This window comes from Erythrolamprus reginae, chromosome 8 (genome assembly GCF_031021105.1).
Source record: "Erythrolamprus reginae isolate rEryReg1 chromosome 8, rEryReg1.hap1, whole genome shotgun sequence".
Lineage (NCBI taxonomy): Eukaryota > Metazoa > Chordata > Lepidosauria > Squamata > Dipsadidae > Erythrolamprus > Erythrolamprus reginae.
Window position 1 is genome coordinate 58,860,730 of NC_091957.1, and position 22,293 is coordinate 58,883,022.

Sequence of the window (22,293 nt, forward strand, 5' to 3'; positions counted from 1 at the left end):
ACGAGAGAGCCACTTTCTGCCTTGTTGTTTGTGCTGGGGGGAGCCTGGCTGAGCCCCACAATCTGCCCCTCCACACAGGACGCGTTGGCAGATTGGTGAGGATGTGCTTTATGTTAAAGACAAGAAGTTGACAAAATGACTGGAAAGCCCAGGACCCTGGACCTTGGAGTCCTCTGGCCCCCAGAGAAATGGCTCTCTCCTTCCCCAGCAGGACTGAGGAGCGGCTGCTTGCTGCAGAACCCCCTTGGCTGCCCTCGCCTGGTGGGGTGCCTCTGCCCCCCCACCCGCTCTTTGCCACGGAGTCTCTCTCTGGGAAGCCCGGCTCGAATCTGGCCCCTGCTCTGGCTCAGGGCTGTTCGGAGCCACCACGCGGAGGTGATGGTGGGTGGAGATGAATCCTGGGTGGAGCTCAGCTGCCTGACTTCTTCAGGGGCAGAGCAAGTTCCCCCTGGTGGAAAAGAGGGGGGCCGGCCCTGCTGCCCCTCCTGAGTGGAGCCGGTTCTGGGCTGCTGTGGAAGACAGAGGGCCAAGCTCTGGAACCAGAACGCCGCCCCTGTCAGGAGCAGAGCTCTCCGGTTGCTAGCTCAGCCTGCCCCTTCTTCAATTTTGGGTCCAGCCCAAAGGCGGAAAGACACTTCCTGCCTGGGAAGGCAGTGCTGGTGCCACGGGTGGAAAGGCCATGCCATTAGAGCCGGGGGGGGGGGGGAGGCTCCAAGCTGCCTTCGAAGGGCCAAAAGAGAGGAGAGATGGTGGCCCCCAAAGGCCCTGAAGCCTTTTCGGTCTCTTCTTCTGAAGCTTTTGCCCCAGGGGTTGTGTGTCCCTGCCTGTTCATTGTTCAAAGCCTTCAGCTAGGATTGTTTATTTAGTTTATAACTTCAATTTTATACCTTTGAAAGGATACGAAGGGCTAAATAGAGGATAGTTTTTAATCACTCTGTAGAAGCCAATGCTGAAGAAAAGTGACGCTGCTTCACTCAGGTTCACATACACAAACCACAGAGAAGTACCACGTTCACCAAGCGGTGAAAACACTTGGCACAAAATGATAAAGGCTTTTCCCCCACATCGTCTTTTGAGGACCGAAGTTGCGGAAGGATGGAGTGGGAAGAGGGGGGCTAACACAAAATAATTTTTCCTGCATTTCCAATAATGAAGATAAGTAAAATAAAGTTCACACAATTATCCTGCCTGTCAATGACTACTTCAGCTTCAACCACAACAATATGCGAGCACACCAAAGATACAACCCTTGATTGCAGAAAATAGGACTTCATCGTCAAGCCCCCGCCCCAAAACTTTAACCTTAGATGCAGCCCAGTCCTGAGGGGTCTGTATGGGGTCTGTGCCTAAGGGGCCATAGGGACCCACCGCCCTGTCCTAATGTATCCATTTCATGTATTCAAATTATGTATATGGGAGATTGACAAACCTAAACCAACAAATAGCAGCCCGTCAGGATTGACCAAAGGGCGGAGATTCTGGGCAGCTGGGCCCGTTCAGGGGAACCAGCCAGGCCACCCTCCCGCATCTGCTGCTTCCCGCGAGGCCTCCGGAGCCCCGCAATGGGGGGCCAGCGCCAGCCGAGGCAGCCCGGAATGCCGAAGGCGGCCTTCTCAACCGGACGGATGTCATCCCCACCGTCCGCCACGAGGGGGAGCAGCAAAAGGCTCGAGTAACGGGGGAGGGGGGGCTTTCCAGATGTGCCTCGACTCCAAATCCCAGAGTTCTGGAGGGGGGCGGTAGCTGAGCCGACGTGCCCGTCCCCGCTCGGTTCTTGAGGGAGAGGCGGGCGCTGCTGGAGAAGCGGCCCGGAGGACTTCCCGCTTAAGACTGGGCCGCGCCGTCGAGGCAAGGCGGGGGCTGGCTGTGCCGGCCCTTTAAGGGAGAGCGGGGCCCGCCTTTAAACGGAGCCGCCCAGGCTGCCCCACCTGCTGGCCTGGCCGCGGCTGCTCGGGGGCCTAGCATGGGACTGCGGGGGTGAGGCTCGCCCGCATCCCTGCTTTCCCCTCGGGGGACGATGCTCCCGTCGGGCTCCCCGGCTCCTGCCTTCTGACCCCCCCACCCCCGCCGCGCCTCAGCGTAGTACCCGCAGGAGGGTCGGCATGGCGGGGTTGCGACCGTGGAGCGCCGCTCTCCTCTTGGCGCTGCTCGTCCGCCTGGCGCCGCCCCGGGAAGGCGCGACGCGGGCGCGGGAGTCGGAGGCTCTGTCCCTGCCGCTGATCCAGACGCTACTGAGCCAGGCGCCCCCCCGAGCCTGGCCGCCCGGGAGAAGCCGGAGGCCGGCCAGCGGACAGCCGCTGCACTACATGCGGAACCTCTACCGGAGAGTGGCCGACCGGCACGGCCGCCCCCGCCGGGACGAGCGTTTCTCCAGCAACACGGTCCGCTTGGTCCGGCCCTCGGCCAAGGCCCGCCAGGCCGGGGCAGGTGAGCTGGGCCGGGACTTCCTCGGGGCCGCCCGCTCGACGTTACTGGCCGGGGGAGGAAGGGCGTCAGTGTCGGCGGGTTCTGGGCCAGGCCGAGGGCCGCGCTCTCTCGAGCAGGCAGCTGGCCAGAGGAGCCGCAGCCGGTCGGGCAGCAGCTCAGACCCGCGGCCCGGGCTAGGCTCGCCCTGCTCGGGCGAATTGGCCCTAAGCGGGAAGGCCCCTCCTTTGGCCAGGAGCTCCGGCCGCCGCCCTCCCTCGGGAAGCCTTGCGCCCTGAAGGGAGGGGACATGTTGGAAGGGGACCCTTGGAGGGGGAGTCCTTGTTCCAAAGGCTCTGCACCCCAGCCCCGAGGTCTGCCAGCCTCTCAAGGGCCTTCAGAATTGGGGCGTGGGGGGACTCTGCTGCTCTGCAGGGGGGAGGAAGCAGCTTCTAGGATTTGTCATTGGGAATGCCCCCCAAGTCTCATGCAGCCCACCCCAGTTGGGGAGATGGACTGGCAGCAAGGGAGAAGAATGGGTGGGGGAGGGGCTTCCCTAGGAACACTGGGGGCCCCACAGGGGGGAGGGCGAAGGGGGGCTTTTGGGCAGGGCAGCTTCTCCCACTCGGGTTCTGACCCCCTCCCCCTTTCTCCCAGCAGGGCCCTGGTTCATCTGGGCCCTGGACTACCGCCTGGAAGTGGAAGCGCCTACCCAGCACCTGGTCAGAGCTGTGGCCGTCTACGTCCAGCGCCAGGGCCCCCTCTGGTGCACAGCTGCCCTGCTCCCTGCCGGAAGCCCCCTGCCGTTGGTGGCGGTCAGCCCTGCCTTGCTGAAGAACTCCTCCTCCTCCTCCTCGGCCCCCACGCCTGCCGCAGACAGCTGGGTGGAGCTGGACCTCTCTTCGCACCTGCAGCCGTGGGCCTGGGCTGCCCAGAACAGCCGCCTGCTCCGCCTGCACCACAGCTGCGCCTTCCTGGAGTGGGCCTGGGGCTCTCCCAGCGGGGGAAGCCCCCCCTCCCTGGAGGACCCCTTCTTGCTGCTCTACCTCAATGACACTTGGAGACCCCCCCTCCAGACTCCCATGGGGGGGCAGCTGCCCCCGGGCCCCGCCCCTGCCCCCAGGATGCGGCGAGCAGAGAAACCGGCCCCGCCCCACTCCAGCCGATCCAGCGCCAAGCGGAGCGAGTGTGCCCTCTACCCCCTCCGCGTGACCTTCCGCCAGCTGGGCTGGGACCACTGGATCATCGCCCCACACTCCTACCGGCCCCAGTACTGCAAAGGGACCTGCCCCCGGGTGCTGCGCTATGGCTACCACTCCCCCAACCATGCCATCGTCCAGAACCTGGTCAACGAGTTTGTGGACCCGACCGTCCCTCGCCCATCCTGCGTGCCCCACGAGTACAGCCCTGTGGGGGTCCTCCTGATCGAGCAGAACAACAACATCCTCTTCAAGGTGTACGAGGACATGGTCGCCAAGTCCTGCACCTGCCGCTGAGCAACACGCCGCCACCACCTCCTCCTTCCCCGGACCTCCGCTCGCCCCCCACTGCTGCCCCACCAAGAGAGGGCCCAGATTTTAAGGCATTTGGCAAGTTTTCACTTGGATCCAAGACCCTTCTTTCCAAAGGACACAGAGGACTAGCACCTTGGTTGGGCTGTTTTATAAAAGGATTTTTATGCACAGGTTGGCAAGTTTTCCTCCTCTTCCTTTTCACTCCTGCCGTGATTCCACCCCCATCTTGGTGGAGGTCAGCTGGAGGGAGCGCGGCTGGCACTGCTGGGAAGTGCTGCGGTGAGGCAGGGGGGTCCACGGGAGACGCGAAGGTCGGCTGCCCACGCTGGTCTCCTTGCCCAGGTGAGCCCCTTGATAGCGGAGGCCTTGCGGGGGGGCTGGGCCCTGCAGTCCGGCTGGAGGGAAATGGGCGTGTTTCTGCCCCCCGCCCGAGGCTCTTTCCTCCCCCCAGCCAGTGCCCCCCTCCTTCAGCAAGAGCTGTGTGGTCCCTGGACTACTCGACACCCCCCCCTTTTCTGTTCCTGCTGCTTAAGGGGTGGTGCTGAGCAGCCCGTTTTGCTCTGCTGCTTCTGCCTCTCCCGCCTGCCACCCTGGGCGACGTCAAGCAGTGAATCCCTGAAAGGATTTCGGGTGGGGGGGAAGAAGCCCCTGGAGATGCACCGCTCCCCGAGAGGGCGGTGCTGCAGAAGCAAGGGGGCTTTTAAACCTAAGGAGGAGAAGGACAGAGGGCTTCAAACCTGGCAACCTTGAGACTTCTGGAGTTCAACTCCCAGAATTCTCCAGCCAGCTCTGGTATGCAATTGCTTGCGAAATTAAGCTCTCCTGGCTGGAGAATTCTGGGAGTTGAAGTCCACAAGTCTCAAAGTTGCCAGGCTTGAGGATGTGGCTGCATCGTGCCCAGGAGAGATGGCTTGTGACTGGGCTGGGAGGGAGCTCCTGACTTGGCCTTGGCCTTGTCATGCACTGGATGATGGAGCAGGCCCTCCCCCTGGCCCTCCCCTTGCTCCTGCGGGCCGTGTCCCTGGTTGTCTTTCTCTTCCTCCTTCCTTGTTTGCACCTGTCGCCTACCTGGCCTGAAAATAACTTGGGAAAACTTTCTATTTATTAAATGGTGTATTTAAATAAGTTCCTGCAATAAACGTAGTTTCTCTTTTGCTAACGATGAGTGCAGCCTCTCACTTGGGGAAGAAGGAAAACCCGGTGCTAGACAAGGGGAGGGGGGAGGAGCCCAGACTGGCCCATCGGACCCAGAATTCAGCTCCCACACGTGTCGCACCTGCAGCCCAGAATCAGCCCTCCCCCCAGGTATTGCTCTGCGGCCACAGAGCAGGAATTGCTGGAACAACACAGCCTGACCAGCAGGTTTCCAACTGGCAACTGGGCGCAATTGGAGTGGGGGGCGGAAGCAATCCCAACTCCCAGCTGGACCAGGCATGACGCAACCCGTGGGCAGAGGAGCTCAGGCCTCTGGTTGGCTCTCTGGGTACTTGCCTCCCCAGGGGCCACCCAACCCGGCTGGCTGCAAGCCGTTCACTTTTAAGCACATTGTGGTTTATGACCGAAAGGCTGAACTGTTCTCCACACTAAAGCACAGACTCTCACTCAGTAAGAACATTTGAGGAACACGTTGCTCATCAAATTTGCAGATGGCACAAATTGAACAAAACCCCCAAACTTGGCAACCTTAAGGCTTATGGACTTCAACTCCCAGAATTCTGCAGCCATCTATGTCTAAGCCCACAAGTCTTGAATTTGCCAAGTTTGAAGAGGAAGAGCGAGGATACCTGTTTTCGTAAAAGTACTTGTGATAGACTATGAACATAGGTAGTTACAAAACACACACACACAGAGAGAGAGAGAGAGAGAGAGAGAGAGAGCAAAGGCAGTGATGGGCTGCACTGTTTCCAAACCACAATTGCTCCCCTGTAGCTTGGGGGGGTCTCATTGCAAGTCCTCTCCCTTCTGGGCATCACTCATAGAAGAGCCTGCCAGATCAGGAAGGCCCAGGAAAGCCCGGGGTGGGGGGGGGGACGGGGTCCTCAACAGATGCTAAGCAACAGGAGGGTTTTTTTCAGGGGAACAAGAGGCAGAGGAGAAGTCGGGGGGGGGGCTCAGGGGTCCCTGAGAGAGTAGCTCTTCCTTCCGCTTCACACCTCAATGGCCCTTTACCATGGAGTCTGATTTTACCACTGCTACACCAAAGAACAGAAAACAATAGAATTCTTTATTGGCCAAGTGTGACTGGACACACAAGGGATTTGTCTTTGGTGAAGATGCTCTCAGTGTCCATAAAAGAAAAGAGACATTTGTCAAGGATCATGAAGTACAACAACACTTACTGATTGTCTTAGCGTACAAATAAGCAATCAGCAGAGCTGGCTGGAGAATTCCGGGAGTTGAAGTCCACAAATCTTAAAGTTTGAAATCTTCTGCCCTTTAAAGTTCGCCAAACTCGGAAGTGGGCGAGATCGTAGCCAGCTCGGAACCGAGATTATTTCCAATCTCCTTCGCGAGGAAAGGTGCACTTCCTGCTCTCGGCAGCAGGCGGCGCGCGCCTCCTTCCCGCCGGCCGCCGAGAAGTAAACTTCCGAAAGAGCGCTGGAAGCCGCCGGTCCTGGCAGGGCGCTAGTCCGCGGGTGCCGCAACAGGCCGCCTCCCAAGCCGCTGGAAACAGGTCTTCGCTATCCCGGGGTCTCCCAGATCCTCTCTTTCGCTGGGGAGGGGGGCATCTTCCTCCGCCCCCAAACCCAGCAGGAAGGCCAAACCTGCTGTCTACACAGCTGCCAGGACCCCCGGGAGACGCAGTTCCCCCTTTCTCCGCCGGGGCAGCGCCTGCGGGGCGAGGGAGGCTTCCAGCTGACGGCCCCCCCCACGCCCCGCCCCCCTCCAACAGGTGCCAGCGGGGAGGGGGGCGCGGGGGCAGCGGCTGCGACGGGCCGGCCGGACGGGCGGCGGAGCTCCGGAGAGGCAGCGGTGGCGGCGGGTGGACGAGCACAGCCATGCGGAGCCGGAGCAACTCTGGGGTACGGCTCGACAGCTACGCCCGTTTGGCGCAACAGACCGTCCTCGGGCACCAGGTGAGCCCTCGCGGGGCAACGGGCGGGCAGGCAGCCTCCCTCTCCCCACCGCCCGCCCTCGCTCGGTGGGGGTCCGGCCGCCGCGCCGCCTCCGCTTCCCGACCTCTAAACCGCTGTCCGAAGTGGCCCTCGGCTCCTCGGAGCGGGCGGTGGGCGCTGGACTCCCGCCCGACCAGAGAAAGCGGACCCCTCCCCCCACCCCCTCCCCCCTGGAGCGGCTCCGCACCTGCCCTCGACTCCCCCCACGAGCCCCCCCATGCGTCTTGCAAAGCGACCCACGCCCCACTTTGCTTTAGCGCAGCCTTAAGTCGCGGCTCCCGGAAGGTGATGGGGCGCCTGGGGGGGAAGGGAAGGCATCTGCCCGCCCCGCAGACTTTAACACCCCCCCGGGGCTCCCGGAAAGGCGGGGAGGGTGCTGAGGGGGGGGGCACACACGAGGTACTTTCTCCCCCTCCCATCTCAGAGCTGCCCTTGTGGAGCCTGGGAGATGGAGGGGCTTCCTCCTGGTTCCTGCTTGGCCTTTTGCCAAAGGTTCTGTTTCTAGCCCCCTTGGTCCCATTGGGCCACAGGTGGGGGGTGCTAAGTGCCAGGTGATTATCTCTGCCTAAATCTGTTAGAGCAGCAGCCCCCTCCCCCAACAAACACACACATTGGCAACTTTAAGACGTCTGGACGTCAATTCCCAGAATTCTCCTGCCACCGTAGCTGGAACATGGCCGGCTGGAGAATTCTGGGAGTTGAAGTCCACGAGGCTTAACGTTGCCTCCTTTGAAGGGCTCTAACCCTTCAGGAAGAGGAAGAGGGCCGTGGATGGGCAGAAGGGAAGCCACACCGGCCTTCGCGGCCCCCCAACCACCAGGGAAGGCAGGCTGGCAGGGCAAGCCCGGAAATGATGCTGAGGGGGGGCTGCTGGGAGCCAGGGCAGCTCCGCCTCCCGGCGGTGGGGCAAGCGGTGGCAGGGCCCACTGGGCGGAGGGAAGGAAGCCGGCAGGGATCCTGGCTGAGTGTTTTTAACCACCGGTCAGTGGGCTGGGACTCCTGCCTTGTAAAGGCCTGAGGAGTCCAATGAAATGGTCACGCACACGCTGGACCCACTGACGGAATGTGTGGGATGATGGAATGTGTGGGAAGGCAGAAGGGCCAGAAGCTGCCCCCTCCCCAGTGGGCAGGGACCAAACCCCAGGGCCCCTCCTGCGCCACTCTGACCTGCCTGTGGGTTCCGAGGGCCCAGACCCCCCATGGCAGTAACGGCCACCCCTTGTGCTGGTCTCTGGCCCTCCCCCCTTTTGAGACCCCTGCCCTTCCCCGCTCCTACTTTCGGGCCCAGAATCCCGTGACGGGGCTGCTTCCGGCCAGCGGTGACCACCCGGACGCCTGGGTACGAGATAACGTCTACAGCATCCTGGCCGTCTGGGGGCTGGGCTTGGCCTACCGGAAGAACGCGGACCGCGACGAGGACAAGGCCAAGGCCTACGAGCTGGAGCAGGTACGGCCCGCAGTACGGGGGCGAGGGGGGGCTGTGTGGATGGATGGCTTCCCATCGCAAAGCCCTCGTCCTCCACCACCAGCCAGTCTGGAACAGCTGCTGAACCCCACCTCCTGCGGATAGGCCGGAAAGGGCCCAGGGGGGGGGGCTAACATGTTTCCCCCCCTCGGGGCCACGGGGGCAAGATGCGTCTCACGCGGCTCCTGTGAGGGCAGCTTAAACTGGAGGTTTGCAGGATAGATGCTTTTTTTTGGGGGGGGTGCGTCCCTGTGGCCCCCAGGAGCTGTGTCTCTCCCCCCGAGTTGCAGATGGGCCTGGCCTGAAGTCCTGTGAAGAGGGAATCCTCAGGCCTTGTGGCACCACGAATGTCCTGAGGTGCCCCCTGTAACCTTATCTCCCGCCTGTAAAGGTCAGGCTGGCAACGCGGGACCCTGAGGCTGCCCTTGGAAGGCGGCCCTCACCTGGGCCCGGCCCTTGCTTGGGCCGGCTGCTCCCCCCCCCCCCGCTGCCCTGGAGGCCAAGGGGGTATCAATGACCCTCTGGCTGGAACGGAGCCCAGTGTTGCTTGGCCTTCTATTTATGACAATTCCGGGAGGGACGCCGGATGCCCTGAGCCTCCTGTGAGCGAGCGCAGGAGACGGGGACCGACAGCCAGGCAGCCTCAGCAAGTCCCGAAGCGGCTGCAGCAGAGGAGCCGGCTTTGGTTACAGGCGGGAGTTGGGAAAGGCTCCCAGGCCTCTCTGGCCCCCCTCTGGACGCTGCTCTGCCCTTTCTCGCCCCTGCAGAGCGTGGTGAAGCTGATGAGGGGCCTCCTGCAGTGTATGATGCGGCAGGTAGGGCCTGGGGCAGGCGGCATGGCTGGCCCTGGGGCAGTGGGGGCCCCCTGAGGGTTCTACCCAGCCCCCCGCTGGCCCCCCAGCGCCCGAGCAGCCACCCCCTCTGGGCCCCGTGCCCCTTCTGCAGGTGGACAAAGTGGAGGACTTCAAGTACAGCCAGAGCCCCAAGGACTGCCTGCACGCCAAGTACAACACCCGCACCTGTGCCACTGTGGTGGGGGACGACCAGTGGGGCCACCTGCAGCTGGACGCCACCTCCCTCTACCTGCTGATGCTGGCCCAGATGACGGCCTCCGGTGAGGGGGGCCCTTCAGGGCAGGGAACGGGCTCTGCAGATGGGAGGGCCCCCACCCCGGCTCCCCTCTGGCCTCACAGCGGGGGCCCGTCCATGCTGGGTGTCTCATCTCTTGCAGGGCTGCACATCGTCCACAGCCTGGACGAGGTCAGCTTCATCCAGAACCTGGTCTTCTACATCGAGGCCGCCTACAAGACGGCGGTGAGCCAGGCTCAGCTGCGCGGGAGGAAGCCGAAGGCAACCGGGCTTCCAGCGGGGAGCGGCTCTCATTGGCCGGAGCCTTTGGGTGTTTGGAGTCAAAGGGCCTCGGCCACTTGGGGTCCACCAGAAGAAACGGGGGGAAAGCTGAGAACGAACAGCTGCTTTCCCAGGGACCCTCATGGCTTTTGAGGGTGGGGGGCTGAGGGCTGGTCCAAGGCAGGTGGGGCCCAGTTTGGCAGCTTGGCCAGGCACCCACGTTGGGTGGGCCATTGGGTGCAGCCTCCTCTGGGCGGCTTTCTCCTGGTGCCCAGCTCGGCATCTCAATGCTCACAGCCTTCTGCGTCTTCCAGTCTCATCGACACATTAATGTTGTTTCGCAGGACTTTGGAATATGGGAGCGTGGCGACAAGACAAACCAGGGAATTACGGAGCTGAATGCCAGCTCGGTGGGCATGGCAAAGGTGAGGAGGCCCCTGGGCTGCTGGAGGGCTCAACCCCATTGGGGAGCAGCAGGCAGGGTGCCCCATAGGCTTTCTGTGGCCCCGCAGGCATAGCATGCATTCCCCAAACTCTCGCTGTCCCCAGAGCTCTCCCCAATCTTATGGGGCTGCAGGGGTCCTTGGCTGCTTCGGCCAGGAGGGGACTTCTTTCGCCACCCACCTGCCCTTCCCTGGGCCCCGTTTGCCAGCTGCAGACTGTCTCAAATGCTTCTCAGGCAGCTCTGGAGGCCCTGGACGAGCTTGACCTCTTTGGCGCCAAGGGGAGTCCGCAGTCGGTTATCCACGTCTTGCCAGACGAGGTCCAGTATTGCCAGGTGAGGGGCAGGCTGAACCCCTCCGAGGCCCAGGGTGGAAAGGCAAGGGTCGCAGGCAGCTGAGGTGGACAGAGGCTCCCACCCACTTCGCGGGGCCTCTGCGCTGCAGCCGTAGCCCAGAGCATCCGCGTGATCTGCCAGTGGCCGGAAGGGCTGCCACCGGCCTTGCGTGGACAGCGTCTCCTGGTTCTATCTCGGCAGTCGATCCTGCACTCCATGCTGCCCAGGGCCTCCACCTCCAAGGAGATAGACGCCAGCCTCCTTTCCGTCATCTCTTACCCGGCGTTTGCTGTGGAGGACACCGAGGTGGTGGACAAGACCAAGGAAGAGATCCTGGCCAAGCTGCAGGCGAGCTCTCCTGCCCTTGGCTGCCAGGCAGGGCGGTGGGGGCGGGCGGCTGTGGCCCTTCAGCTGCCCCAGAGCCTGACAGGTCCCCTCTTGTCCTCAGGGCCGTTACGGTTGTTGCCGGTTCCTCCGCGATGGCTACAGGACTCCCAAGGAGGTAAGTTCCAGGGCGCCAGTTCCAGGCCCCAGGAGGCCTTGCCGTGAGCCGCCTGCGCCTGGGCAGTCCCCTGCAGCAAAGCTGCTCCGTGCAGGTCGGCCCCACACGCAGCTAGGTGCAGCTTTCGCATTTCAGATGGGAGCGGAGCCATTGCGCCTCAGGGCTGGATAGGGTGGCTGGAGGTCAAGCTGCCCTCTATTGAGCAGTTGGCCACATTTCATTGCACGGAGAACTGGGGTTTGTTCCCGGGACGGAGACTCCGCTGCTGTTGTGCGGTTCTGCCCAATTGCCTTTGAGGAAGGAGGGGAGGCTTCTGCCCCCCCCCACTGATTGCCCCCCTGCCATCCCTCGCAGGACCCCAGTCGCCTCTACTATGAGCCTGCGGAGCTGAAGCTGTTTGAGAACATAGAATGTGAGTGGCCACTCTTCTGGACCTACCTGATCATCGACGGCCTCTTCAGCGGCAACGCGGAGCAGGTGAGCTGGGCAGTGCCCATGGCCAGAACATTGGGGGGGGGGGAAATCAGGACACACAAATCCCCCCCTCCGGGATGGGCTTTTGTGAATGCCGCCAACCTCTTCTGCCCACGGCTGTTTCCAGGTCCAGGAGTACCGTGAAGCTCTCGAAGGGGTCCTGATCAAGGGGAAGAATGGGCTGCGGCTGGTGCCCGAGCTCTACCGCGTCCCCCTGGAGAAGGTCAGCCAAAGAGGAGCCTGCCCCCACCCAAGGTCCTGACCGGGGCTGGTGCTTAGCACAGGGACAGCCAACCTCTGGGTTCCCCCCCCCCCCAAGGTTTTTTATTTTTCAGTTTTCATACCAACACCACAATATACAACCTCTTAACCATTCATAGTCAACAATTCCTGGCCTTCTTGCGCATCCACCACAAATGATAATATGATCCCAGTGATGGATGACATTTCCAACAATTAGCTGATTTACCTTTAAACATTTTTGATAATCTTTCTGGTAGTATGTGCTATCCATAAAACATTTTGCACAAGCTTTCTTTATCTGCCATTTCTAGTGTCTTTCCCATAGTGGTTGCCATTGTTCTAATTTCATTGTATAACCATTTTTTAAACCATGCTATCATTGTTTCTTTTACCAATTCTTCCTCTTATGTAATGTCTCTGGAAATAACCAGGTATTCTGTTTTTGCCATACCATAAGAATGCATGCCAACCTAGTTGTAAATCATGTCCCTCCAAAATCAGTAATCCTTTGTTTTCTGTTTTAATCTTTTTTTTAGGTGGGATTAAGAATAAATCTTTTTTTAAAATTCTTAATCCCACCTGAAAAAAAGATTAAAAGAAAAAATATTCAAAAATTTAATTCCGAAAAGGTTCCAAGACACCAATAAAAAGACTAACGAAGACCAAAACGAGAGAGAGAGAACCCCCCCCCCAAAGACCCCAAATTATAAATCCTCAAGGAGGAAAAAACCCAGCATTCAATAGTTTACACAGCTGGCCCTCCCTTTTCTTTCCCCTATGATCAAGACTCCCTGGCCAGGTACATTGTTCTAGGTCCTTCCTTCCTTCCCTCCATTCCTTTACTAATAACTCCTCTGGTTCCACTAGGTGGCGCCAGAGTTTACTCCCATTGAGCACACATGTAATTACAGTAATTCATTTAAAACCTTCCCAGTATAACTTCCAACTTTAAAGTCTGTAGCTCTTTCATCTGATAGTTTTCAGCCCAAGGTCCAATCTGCTTTCGGTCTTTCAAGTCAACTTTCATATTTATTTCATGTCGCCTTTGTTTATGGCTTCCAGCTTTTTCTGCTACTATTGCCGTGAGGGGGGGGCACCCGCTTCCTCCTCTTTCCTCTCCCAACCAGGGAGGGGGTCTCGTGTCCAAGCCCCCAATTCAGCCTCCCCCGGCTCCTCCCCAGCCAGGTCCCCCTTTGCTTCAGGGGATTCCCCCACTGGCCCTGCCTCCCTTCTTCTTCACCGTCCCTGGGAGATGGCTCAGGGGAGCCCCCCCCCAAAAAACAGCTGGCTCATGCGACACTGGCCACGACACCCCTCCCAGAGCACCCAACCTTTGGGGCACTGGGGGCCCCTCCCACGGAGAGAGGTTTTTCTGCATCCCGCGGATGGGCCGTGGCCAGTTTCTGGCATGCTGCGGTCCGGTGCTGGTCCGTAGATGAGGGGTCGGAGAGCCCTGCTTCAGTGGGTGCGTTTACATCTTCCAATCCTGGACAAACTGTCTTAATTCCGTCCTTTGAAAGCGCCCCCCCCCTCGGTCTGTCCTTGTAGGTTGAAGAGGAATACAGCCGCCCCCACACCGTGGACCGGCTCCCCACGGGCAAGCTGCCCCTGATGTGGGCCCAGTCCCTCTACATCCTGGGCTGCCTCATGGCGGAGGTGAGCTCGGCCCCATCCTGGCCTTAGAGGTGCCGGAAGCGCTGGGTGGGGGCCCCAGCTCAGCTCAAACCGCCTGCGTGGGGCTTCCCTGCCTGCCGGTGGATCAGCCGGGGCGGCTGGCGAGGTCCGCTCCACACGCCATGCACGAATGGAGGTTTCTGGCGGGGGCTTTGCCTGGGTCCCAGCGAGGCTTTCTCAGAGCAGCGGGGACACACATTGGCGCAAGGAGACCTCCCCCTTCCCGAGCAGTCTACCTGTCCACCCGGGGGGCCCTTGCCACAACCGCTGCCTCTCCTCACAGGGCTTCCTGGCTCCAGGAGAGATCGACCCTCTCAACCGCAGGTTTTCCACCGTTCCCAAGCCGGTGGTGGTGGTGCAGGGTGAGAGGCGTCTGTGGGAGGTCTGGGGGCCCCCCTCGCCTAGCCTGGGGCTGCCCCCCTGCCCTGACCCCACCCCTTCCCCTTCCTCCCTCCCGGCCAGTCTGCCTCCTGGCCGAGACGGAGGCCATCCAGGCCATCCTGCGTGAAGAGGGCATCCTGGTGGAGACGGTGGCCACGGTCCACCCCGTGCGGGTCCAGCCGGCCAGGATCCTCAGCTACATCTATGCCCGCCTAGGTGAGGCCCCTCCCCCACTGCCCCAGAGGGAGGTCTGCCAGTGGGGGGGGGGGCAGTGGGAGGGTTCAGGGTTCCCCCTGTTGGACCCCCAGGGGCCCCCTCCTCTATTCGGCCGCTTGACCGGCCTGCAGGATGAGGTAGGGGGCAGGGGGGGCTGCTTCTGGAGCTGAGCCAGCCCCCCCATCTCTTGGCAGGGCGCAACAAGCGCATGGGCCTCAGTGGGCGCCCCCTCCGGCACATGGGGGTCCTTGCCACGTCCAAGTTCTATGACATCCGGGACAACATCTTTGCTTTCACTCCTGAGGTTGGTGAGGGGAGAAGGCCGGGGGGGGGCAGGGCGGAGGGGCAGCCAGCCACAGGGCATTGCAGGGCCTTGTCAGTATTTGGGGGAGGAGATGCTTGTATTTTCAAGTGGGGGTGGGCTGGGAGCAGCCCCCTTTTTTCCTGGAACACAGCGAGAGCCCATCCTGACCCACAGGTGCCCCCCCGCCCCTCCCTCCTTGTCTGCCTTGCTGAGCCCCTGTGATTGAGGGGAGGGGCTCCCCCCGGCCCCGTTGCCCCCCTCCCCTCTCAGGGCCCACCTGTCCCTGCAGTTCATTGACCAGCAGCAGTTCTACCTGGCTCTGGACAACCAGATGATCGTGGAGATGCTACGGACGGACCTCTCCTACCTGTGCAGCCGCTGGGGCATGACCGGCCGGCCCACCATCACCTTCCCCGTCTCCCAGAGCATGCTTGGTGCGTTGCGCGCAGGGGCGGAGCTGGGGGCCCCGTGGCTGGCTGGGGCTCGGACGGCCTGGCCTCCCTCTCAACGCAGAGGCCTTCGGACCCGCCAACTGTCAGACTGGTGGGCAACGTCCGGAATCCTCCAGCCGGCTAGTCTTCAAAGTTGCCACATTTGGGGGGCCACCTCTGAAAAGTCCCCAACCGACGGCTGCTTTTTCTCCTTTGAAAAGATGAAACGGGGACCAGCCTCCACCCAGCCATCCTGGCTACGCTGAGGAAGCTGCAGGATGGGTATTTCGGAGGGGCCAGGTAAGCGGAGGGGTCCTTTCCTGCCCCGGGGTGGTGGTGGTTTGAGGAGGGGATGGGCTCCCCCCCCCGGCCCAGGAGGCTCTTCCCAGCCGTCCTGTCCTTTGCCTGCTGCAGGACCCAGACTGGTAGGTTGTCTGACTTCCTCACCACCTCGTGCCGCACCCACCTCAGCTTCATGGATGCCGGTCAGGAGGGTAAGATTTATGCCGGTCACTATGGGCTCAGCCTTGGGAGCTTCCAGGACTTAGACCCTGAGGACTGGATGCATGGCTTCCAGTTGGCAGACGATGGTAAGGAGAAGGGACCCTCCTGCTACCGGCCCTTGGGTGTGCAGTGGTCAGGAATGCCGGACCTCCTAATCCAGACCGTAACACCACCACGGCCTCCCAGCTGGGGCATAACTCATGGTTGTCGGCCCCGGTCATTAACCTCCAGCCCGGCCTAATGTCCCTCCTGGGTGGGGCAGCTTTCAACTTCCAGGAGTCTCCGGGCAGCCCCCCCCCCCCGCCTGAAAGCTGCCAGGTGGGAAGACCTCTGGGGAGGGGGTGGGGGCTGGAGAGAGCAGATGGCGTCACCCGGATCTCTGTGGGGAGCAGCCGGGAGGGGCGTGTCTCAATAGGCTCTGGGGGTGGGGGAGAGGGGTTTCACAACAAATGTCAAGACCCTCCCCCCCAAGGAACACCAGGAGTGCTGAGCCTGGACAAGAGAGCGCTCAGCCCCCCCCTCTGCTCACTTGGGAGAGCCGCAGGCAACGGAGGTCCCTGTCAAACTGGGGTGGGGGCTCCCCCCTGGGCTGGGACGGAAGAGGCAACAGCCGGCCATGCCACCAAGTTGCCACTAGCTGGTCACCCGAGAGGGGTTACTTCTCCCTGTCCGGCTGCCCCTCCCGAGAGCTTCCCTCTGAAGCCATGCAGGGGCCCTGAGCCAGGGGGGGAGCAGCCCCCCCCCCCCCCGAGTCTCCCAAGAGCGACAGGCGTTTCCTCCACTGGCTTCTCCGGCTCCCACAACCCCCCTCCCCCCCCCGGGTTCCTCTGACTCACCATCCCATCATAACCGTGTCTGTAACCAGCCTGCAGCCACCCCCTCCATACCACCGCTGGACACTGGTGTGGACGTTGCATGTCTGCAATGGAGGCCACGGCTTCACCATCGGGGCTGCTGCATGCGGGGGGGGGGGATGCAGAGCAGGGCCCGGTGAGGAGGGTCAGGCCCCCCCCAGGCAGCCTCGGAGAAACGCATGGCATCACCCTCTCTCTCTCCTTGTGTGTGTGTGTGTTTGTGTGTGTGAGAGAGAGGCCTCTGGCAATGGAGCACGGAGGGGGGGCAGGAGGCTTCTTTCTGGAAAGTGGCCTTGGGTCCTTGCCTGGCTGGAGGTGCCCAGCCAGTGGCCGCAGGAGTGTGGAAAGGGCCCCATCCACCTGGCAGGCCTGGCCAGGAGGCTCCTCTGCCGTCGGGCCTTGGGGGCGTCCCGGGGCTGCCCCTCGGATGGGCCAGGGGGCCTCTGGGCAGGTGGTTCGGCTGCTGCTGCTGCCCCTCTGAGCCCCCCCTCTGGCTCCCCTCCTTGCAGCTGACCTCTGCGATGACGTCGCCCAGTACCTGGACCAGCTTCTCCAGCACTCCAGCCCCAAAGCCAGCCTGCCCCCCACTGCTCAAAAGGGGGGGCTGAGCCGCTTCCGTGCGGCCGTCCACAGCACCCAGGACCTCCTGTCCCTGAGGTCGAAGGCCAAGGAGCTGCACGTGGAGAGTGAGCACAGCCCACCGGGGGAGGGCCCTTCTCTTCCCCTGAACGGGGGTGGGAGTGAGGGTCATCGTCTCTCCCCCTGTGCTGCAGACGTCCACCTGTACATCCCCTGCCAGCTGCTGCCGGAGGAGGAGAAGCCGGCCGCTCACCTGCTGGGCTCAGCCTCAGACCAGGAGGCCCAGGTGGGCTTCCATGGGCCAGCGCAGCCCCTCCTCCCAGCCGCACCTCCGGGGGCCCTTTCCGGGTTTGGGGCTGCTCCCCTCGCATGAGGGACCCTTCCCCCAAGTCCCCGCTGCCTTCCCCCAGGGGCTGCCCGTCCTCCCTGGCCAGGTGAGTCTCCCCACGGATGCCAGCGGGAAGGTGGACTGCCGGGCCTTGGTGGAACAGCTCCGTGGATGCCAGACGCTGCAGGACCAGGCCAGCTGCCTCCACCTCCTCCACACCCTCAGGTGGGAGCTGGGCAGAGGGCCCCCCGCCCCTTGCAGCCCCAAGGAGGGAGGGAGGGGGGTTGAGAAGTCTGCCACGAGGGCCGTTTCCAGCCAGCCACGGGGCTCCTGCAGTGGGAAGGAAGGAAGCCCGTTCCCAGCAGCCTGGACTCTTTCCTCTGTCACGCCGGCCCAGCCTGGAGGGGCCTCGGCAGCCACAGCGGTGCCACTCCTGTTGTCCTGGGCAGCCCCTGCCTCTCGCCAGCTTCCCTTCTGCTTTCAGGGGCCCTGACTGGGACACGGAGATCCACGGCACCAGCGGGGCCACCGTCAAGGGCCTCCTGGTGGAGCTCTACGGCAAAGCTGGGGCCACTCGCCAGTGGGCCCTGATCCGCTACATCTCTGGCATCCTGAAGAAGAAGGTGGAGGTCCTGGACGAGGTACCGGACGTGGGCCTGGGGCTCCTTCGGCTCCCTTCCTCCTCCTCCTGCCCACCTGAGCCCCCTCTCCCACTAGGCCTGCACAGACCTCTTGTCGCACCAGAAGCACCTGACGGTGGGGCTGCCCCCAGAGCCTCGAGAGAAGACCATCACGGCGTGAGTGCGCCCCCGCCCCCGCCCAGACTGCAGGCTTTGGCAAACGGTTACCACCTTCATGGCTTAAACAGGCAGAAATTGCATTATAATGCTGTATTTATGTAATGTGACGATTCAAGTCCAAGTCAGTTGGTGGTGAGCAATTCTCCCCAAACTTCTCCCACCCCGAGTCCTTCCCAGGAGAGATGGGGATAGGGACAAGATAGGACAACAGAGTTGGAAGGGACCTCAGAAGTCATCTAGTCTCCTGTTTAGGCGCTTTGGTTACCCAACATCATCTTAAAAACTTCCAGTGTTGGAGCTTTCACAACTTCTGGAGGCAAGCTGTTCCCCTGGTTAATTGTTCAAAGTGTCAGGAAATCTAATTAATAAATAAATTGCCTCTTAGTACTAAGTTACTTCTCCCCCCCACTCCTGTTGTGATAGCATAGACCTATGGCAATGACTCCCCACCCCTTTAATATTGCCCCTAATGCCCTCAGGATAATTATCGTTTTTGTTGTGCTGTATTTCCGTAGAGATGTACCATATTTTTCAGAGGGGGGTTTTTGGGGAGGGGGGAAATCTGCCTACCAGATTTCATTCATCCTCCCAAGCCGTTCAGGAGAGACGAGCTGGGCGTGGGGTTGCTCCGCTGGGGAGCCTGGAGGCTGGCCTTTCTCCTCCGTGGGCCCCTCCCGACCCCCGGCCCTGCTGCCTCCACAGCCCCCTGCCCTACGAGGAGCTCACCCGGCTGATAGACGAGGCCAGCGAGAAGAACATGAGCCTCTTCATCCTGACTCAGGTGAGCCACTGCCGGCAACCCTGTGCGTGGGGCTTGGGCTGGGCCGGGTCTGCCAAGCGCTGCCCCTCCACCACCGCCACCCTTTGCAGGAGATCATGGTCTACCTCGCCATGTACATCCGGACGCAGCCGGCCCTCTTTACGGAGATGTTCCGCCTGCGCATTGGACTGATCATTCAGGTCATGACAATGGAGCTAGCCCAGTCCCTCTGCTGCTCGGGTGAGTGGGACCCCTGGGGGCCTCCGTTCGGGTCTGGGGCCACCCGTGGCTCTGGTGGAGGGGATCAGCTCTCCCTCTCGGCTGCAGGCGAAGAAGCTGCGGAAAGTCTCATGAGCCTCAGCCCTTCGCACATGAAGCACCTGCTGCACCACATCCTCAGCGGCCAGGAATTTGGGGTGGAGAGGAGCGGTGAGCTGCTTGTGCCATGGGGCCGGGAGGGGTCCTTGGTGCGCGGCAAGGGAGCCAGCCCAGGCGAAAGCGACCTGCCCGGCAATCCCGGGGCTTTCGGGAGGGGGTCCAGGGACCCAGATTCTGAGTCTGGGGGCCTGATGTTCCTGCAGTGCGGGTGACCGATCCCACCCTGACCCCAGCGGTTTCCATCCGTGAGTTTGGGGCTGTGGGAGCCACGAAGTCGGAGCGCGCCGGCATCGTCAAGCTCAAGAGTGAGATCCAACAGGTGAGCCCAGGGAGGGGCGCTTGGGGGGCAGGAGGGGAAGCGCGTGTCCCGCCAGGAGTGCCCAAGAGGGGGGGGGTCAGGAGACCCACCCTGGCAGACGGCTGCTCTGCTGGCCCCTGGTGGGGAGGGGGGCTACCTTCCATGGTGGGGCAGCCAAAGGGAGGGGGGGCCAGGGAGACTGGCAGAACTGGGGGGTTGGGTTGCTTTTCAGCTGACTCCTCTGTTAACTCCCCTTTCTTCCAGGTGGGTGGGGCTTTTCTATCTGGAGGGGGGGCAAGGAAAGCAGTTTTCTTTCCACATAAAGCATCTTTCTTCTCTTCTAGCAACTGGACCGAAGTAGGCGGTCTTTGTCCGAGATGAAGGTGACACGCCCCCACCCCCGTGTTCCTTTCGAAGGGCGGCTGGCTTGTGGCCCTCCGGCCTTCCAGCAGGGGGCGCCCGGGCTGGCCTGCAGGAGCCACAGAGGGCAGTGGGTGGGTGGGTGGGGGGATAGAAGGACCCCTTGAGTGCTGCTACTGGCAAAGCGGGGGAGCAGGAGTGGGCCGACCTTGACTGGACAGGGCCAGACCGGGATCCCTTGGAGAGGGCAAAATCACAGTCCCCCTTGGCGGCCACTTCTGGAGGCGATGGGGGGCCTTGGAGCTAGCTTCCCCCCTTGCTGGTGGCACTGGGCGTTTGGGGCCCCCTCCTCAGAAGTTGGAAGCCAGGGCCCAGGCAGCCAGGGGCAGGGGCTGCATCCTCCATGCAGAGCTGACTTCGCCGGCCTCACCAGCAGCCGGGCCCTTCCCTGGGCCAGCAGTCTGGACTGCCCTTCACTTCCCAGGGCCCACAGCCCTCCCCTCCCCCGGGCTGGCCTTGGCTCACCCTTCCCAATGGGGCTGTGGCTCTCGGGCCACCTTCTCCCTGTGCTCTGGCCGTGGCTGCCACCGGCCTCTTAGAGGGGCTGCCACGGGGCTTCTTGCTTTCCAGGCTGGGGCCCTGCCTTCCTTGGGAGCCAGAGCGGGCCCTGCCCAGGCAAGTCCTCCCTCCCTCCCCCCCTCCCTCCCGAGGGGCTTGGCCACAGGGCCCTTCTGCAGGCGCAGCCAACCCTCCGGCTTCTCCCTCCCCAGGTGCCCGGGGCCCCCCTGGCTGCAGGAAGAAGGGGTCCCGCTCAGGCCCCGGGGGATCCCTCCGCCAAGGACGGGCGGCAAGGGCAGTGGCTGCGGCGGCGGCGGCTGGACGGGGCCCTCAACCGAGTGCCGGTGGGGTTCTACCAGAAGGTCTGGAGGATTCTGCAGAAGGTGAAAGGGGTCCCCCGCCCATGTTGGCTGCCCAGCCATTGGAAGCTGCAAAGGAGGGGAAAGGGGGGGGCTGCAATGGGGCCTCCAGGCTGGCTCTCCATTGCCCCGGAGGATGAGCAGCAGCCGTGGGGCCACAGGCCGGGCCCCTTGGCTCAATGGCCCGTGGGCCCTGCTGAGACTGACAGCTGCCCTCCTCCTGCTGCAGTGCCACGGACTCTCCATCGAAGGCTTCGTCCTCCCTTCTTCCACAACCAGAGAGGTAAGGGCTGCAGTGCCCCTTCCGCCCACAAGGGGGCGGGGCTTCCTGCCCCCCAAACGTTCTGCCTGCAGAGGGTTCCCCCCTCCCCCGTGGTTCCTCAGCATCCCCTGGGCAAGACCTCCCCCCCTGCTCTGGTGCCCTCATGCAGAGTCCTACCTGGGGGAAGGGGACATTTTGGGGGCCGCTCAGCTGAGAGGAGGCTTCCTTGGTCCACAGATGACTCCTGGAGAAATCAAGTTTGCAGTCCACGTTGAGTCCGTGCTCAACCGCCTCCCTCAGCCCGAGTACCGGCAGCTCTTTGTGGAGGCCATCCTGGTCCTGACGCTGCTGACGGACGCCGAGGGGCCCAGCCTGGGGGGCCTGGTGGCCGTGGACAGGATTGTACACGTGGCCAACGACCTCTTCTACCAGGAGCAGGTGGGGGCGGCTGGGGCTCTCCCGCCCCCGGCCCAGGGAGGGAGGGCAGCCGAGGGAGGGAGGGAGGGCTCCCCATGCAGCGGGCAGGAGCCCCTGGGCCCTCTGTGGTGGGAGCGTGAATCTCTGGCGCATAGGAGCTGCCTTGGGGGGGGGCGCCTAGCTGCAGGCTCTGGGCAACCGCCCCCTCCCCCCCTCTTGTCCTGCAAGCAGGAAACCCTGGGGGCCGATGAGCACATGCTGGAGAAGGACCCGGCCACCGGCATCTGCAGGCTGCTCTACGACAGTGCCCCGAGCGGCCGCTTTGGCAGCATGACCTACCTCTCCCGGGCGGTGGTGGCCTGCGTGCACGAGTTCCTCCCCAGCAGCGGCTGCGCCACGCAGTGAGACCACCCAGGGCCCCCTCCACGGACCCGGAGCAGCCAGCCCCTCGCACGGACCGCCCGCCGCAGCAGCCAGGGGCCAGACCCACCCCACCTGAGGGGGTCTCTCGCCCTCCCCCCCCCCCGAGGACGGAAGCCCTGGCCAGGGCTTTGCTTCGGTTGAAGAGAGGGACTGTGGACTCTTTCGCTGCCTTGCTCTTCCCTGGGGGGCATCTCCGTTCGGAGAGACGGCTTCTCTGCTGCTGGAAGAGAGGCCACTTGGCGTTTTGGGGAGAAACCCCCCCCCCCCCGGAAACCCCCTCGGCCTGAGGCCTTCAAACCTGGCAATTCTCCAGCCAGCATAGTTGCCAAGTTTGGGGAGGGGGGGTCGTGGAGGGGGGCTTCTCCCTTTTGGTGGGTGGGGGCCCCCTCGGTCAGCTCGGTCCCCCTCAGGAGGTCCCTCCCCGCTTGGGAGGTGTGGCCGGGGACTGCCCCGCTGGGGGAGGCGCCGCTGGGGGACCCCTGGGCTCGGCCCCACCGCTTCATGGCCCTTTCGGGGGCACCCTTGCGCGGCGGTCAATAAAGTGTTGGAGTGGCGGCCGGTC

General features: G+C 62.6%; 2 protein-coding genes across 5 annotated transcripts; both read left to right on the plus strand.

Moving 5' to 3' along the window:
- On the plus strand, positions 1-5,076 carry BMP15 (bone morphogenetic protein 15). 2 transcript variants are annotated; one of them, XM_070760096.1, is made up of 2 exons: positions 1-2,427; positions 3,061-5,076. In XM_070760096.1, exons 1-2 carry the CDS (start codon positions 2,103-2,105, stop codon positions 3,897-3,899), a joined length of 1,164 nt encoding a protein of 387 aa, XP_070616197.1. In that variant the 5' UTR covers positions 1-2,102; the 3' UTR covers positions 3,900-5,076. The 2 variants fall into 2 exon arrangements, with proteins under 2 accessions (XP_070616197.1, XP_070616198.1); XM_070760097.1 differs by having other exon boundaries at positions 3,064-5,076.
- A 1,521-nt stretch (positions 5,077-6,597) lies between these two features.
- PHKA1 (phosphorylase kinase regulatory subunit alpha 1) lies at positions 6,598-22,286 on the plus strand. Of its 3 annotated transcripts, none has more exons than XM_070760100.1 (33): positions 6,598-6,994; positions 8,322-8,480; positions 9,266-9,313; positions 9,444-9,612; positions 9,730-9,812; positions 10,193-10,273; positions 10,528-10,626; positions 10,828-10,974; positions 11,075-11,128; positions 11,483-11,605; positions 11,730-11,825; positions 13,394-13,501; positions 13,803-13,881; positions 13,982-14,116; positions 14,311-14,420; positions 14,710-14,854; positions 15,073-15,151; positions 15,266-15,441; positions 16,719-16,895; positions 16,983-17,074; positions 17,199-17,341; positions 17,601-17,757; positions 17,834-17,913; positions 18,619-18,697; positions 18,787-18,916; positions 19,004-19,105; positions 19,258-19,373; positions 19,697-19,735; positions 20,343-20,387; positions 20,483-20,653; positions 20,859-20,912; positions 21,129-21,329; positions 21,540-22,286. In XM_070760100.1, the coding sequence occupies exons 1-33, from the start codon at positions 6,917-6,919 to the stop codon at positions 21,711-21,713; spliced, it is 3,729 nt and encodes a 1,242-aa protein (XP_070616201.1). In that variant the 5' UTR covers positions 6,598-6,916; the 3' UTR covers positions 21,714-22,286. The 3 variants fall into 3 exon arrangements, with proteins under 3 accessions (XP_070616201.1, XP_070616202.1, XP_070616203.1); XM_070760102.1 differs by having other exon boundaries at positions 6,599-6,994; positions 15,266-15,345; XM_070760101.1 differs by lacking the exon at positions 20,343-20,387.
- Positions 22,287-22,293: the final 7 nt, after the last annotated feature.

What these genes read in the sequence shown, in the direction of transcription:
- BMP15 (XM_070760096.1), top strand. Translation starts at nt 2,103, where the DNA reads ATGGCGGGGTTGCGACCGTGGAGCGCCGCTCTCCTCTTGGCGCTGCTC. An exon ending in GGCCCGCCAGGCCGGGGCAG is followed by an intron (nt 2,428 to 3,060) that starts GTGAGCTGGGCC and finishes CCTTTCTCCCAG; the next exon opens with CAGGGCCCTGGTTCATCTGG.
- PHKA1 (XM_070760100.1), top strand. Translation starts at nt 6,917, where the DNA reads ATGCGGAGCCGGAGCAACTCTGGGGTACGGCTCGACAGCTACGCCCGT. An exon ending in ACGAGGTCCAGTATTGCCAG is followed by an intron (nt 10,627 to 10,827) that starts GTGAGGGGCAGG and finishes CTATCTCGGCAG; the next exon opens with TCGATCCTGCACTCCATGCT. An exon ending in CGTCTCCCAGAGCATGCTTG is followed by an intron (nt 14,855 to 15,072) that starts GTGCGTTGCGCG and finishes TCCTTTGAAAAG; the next exon opens with ATGAAACGGGGACCAGCCTC.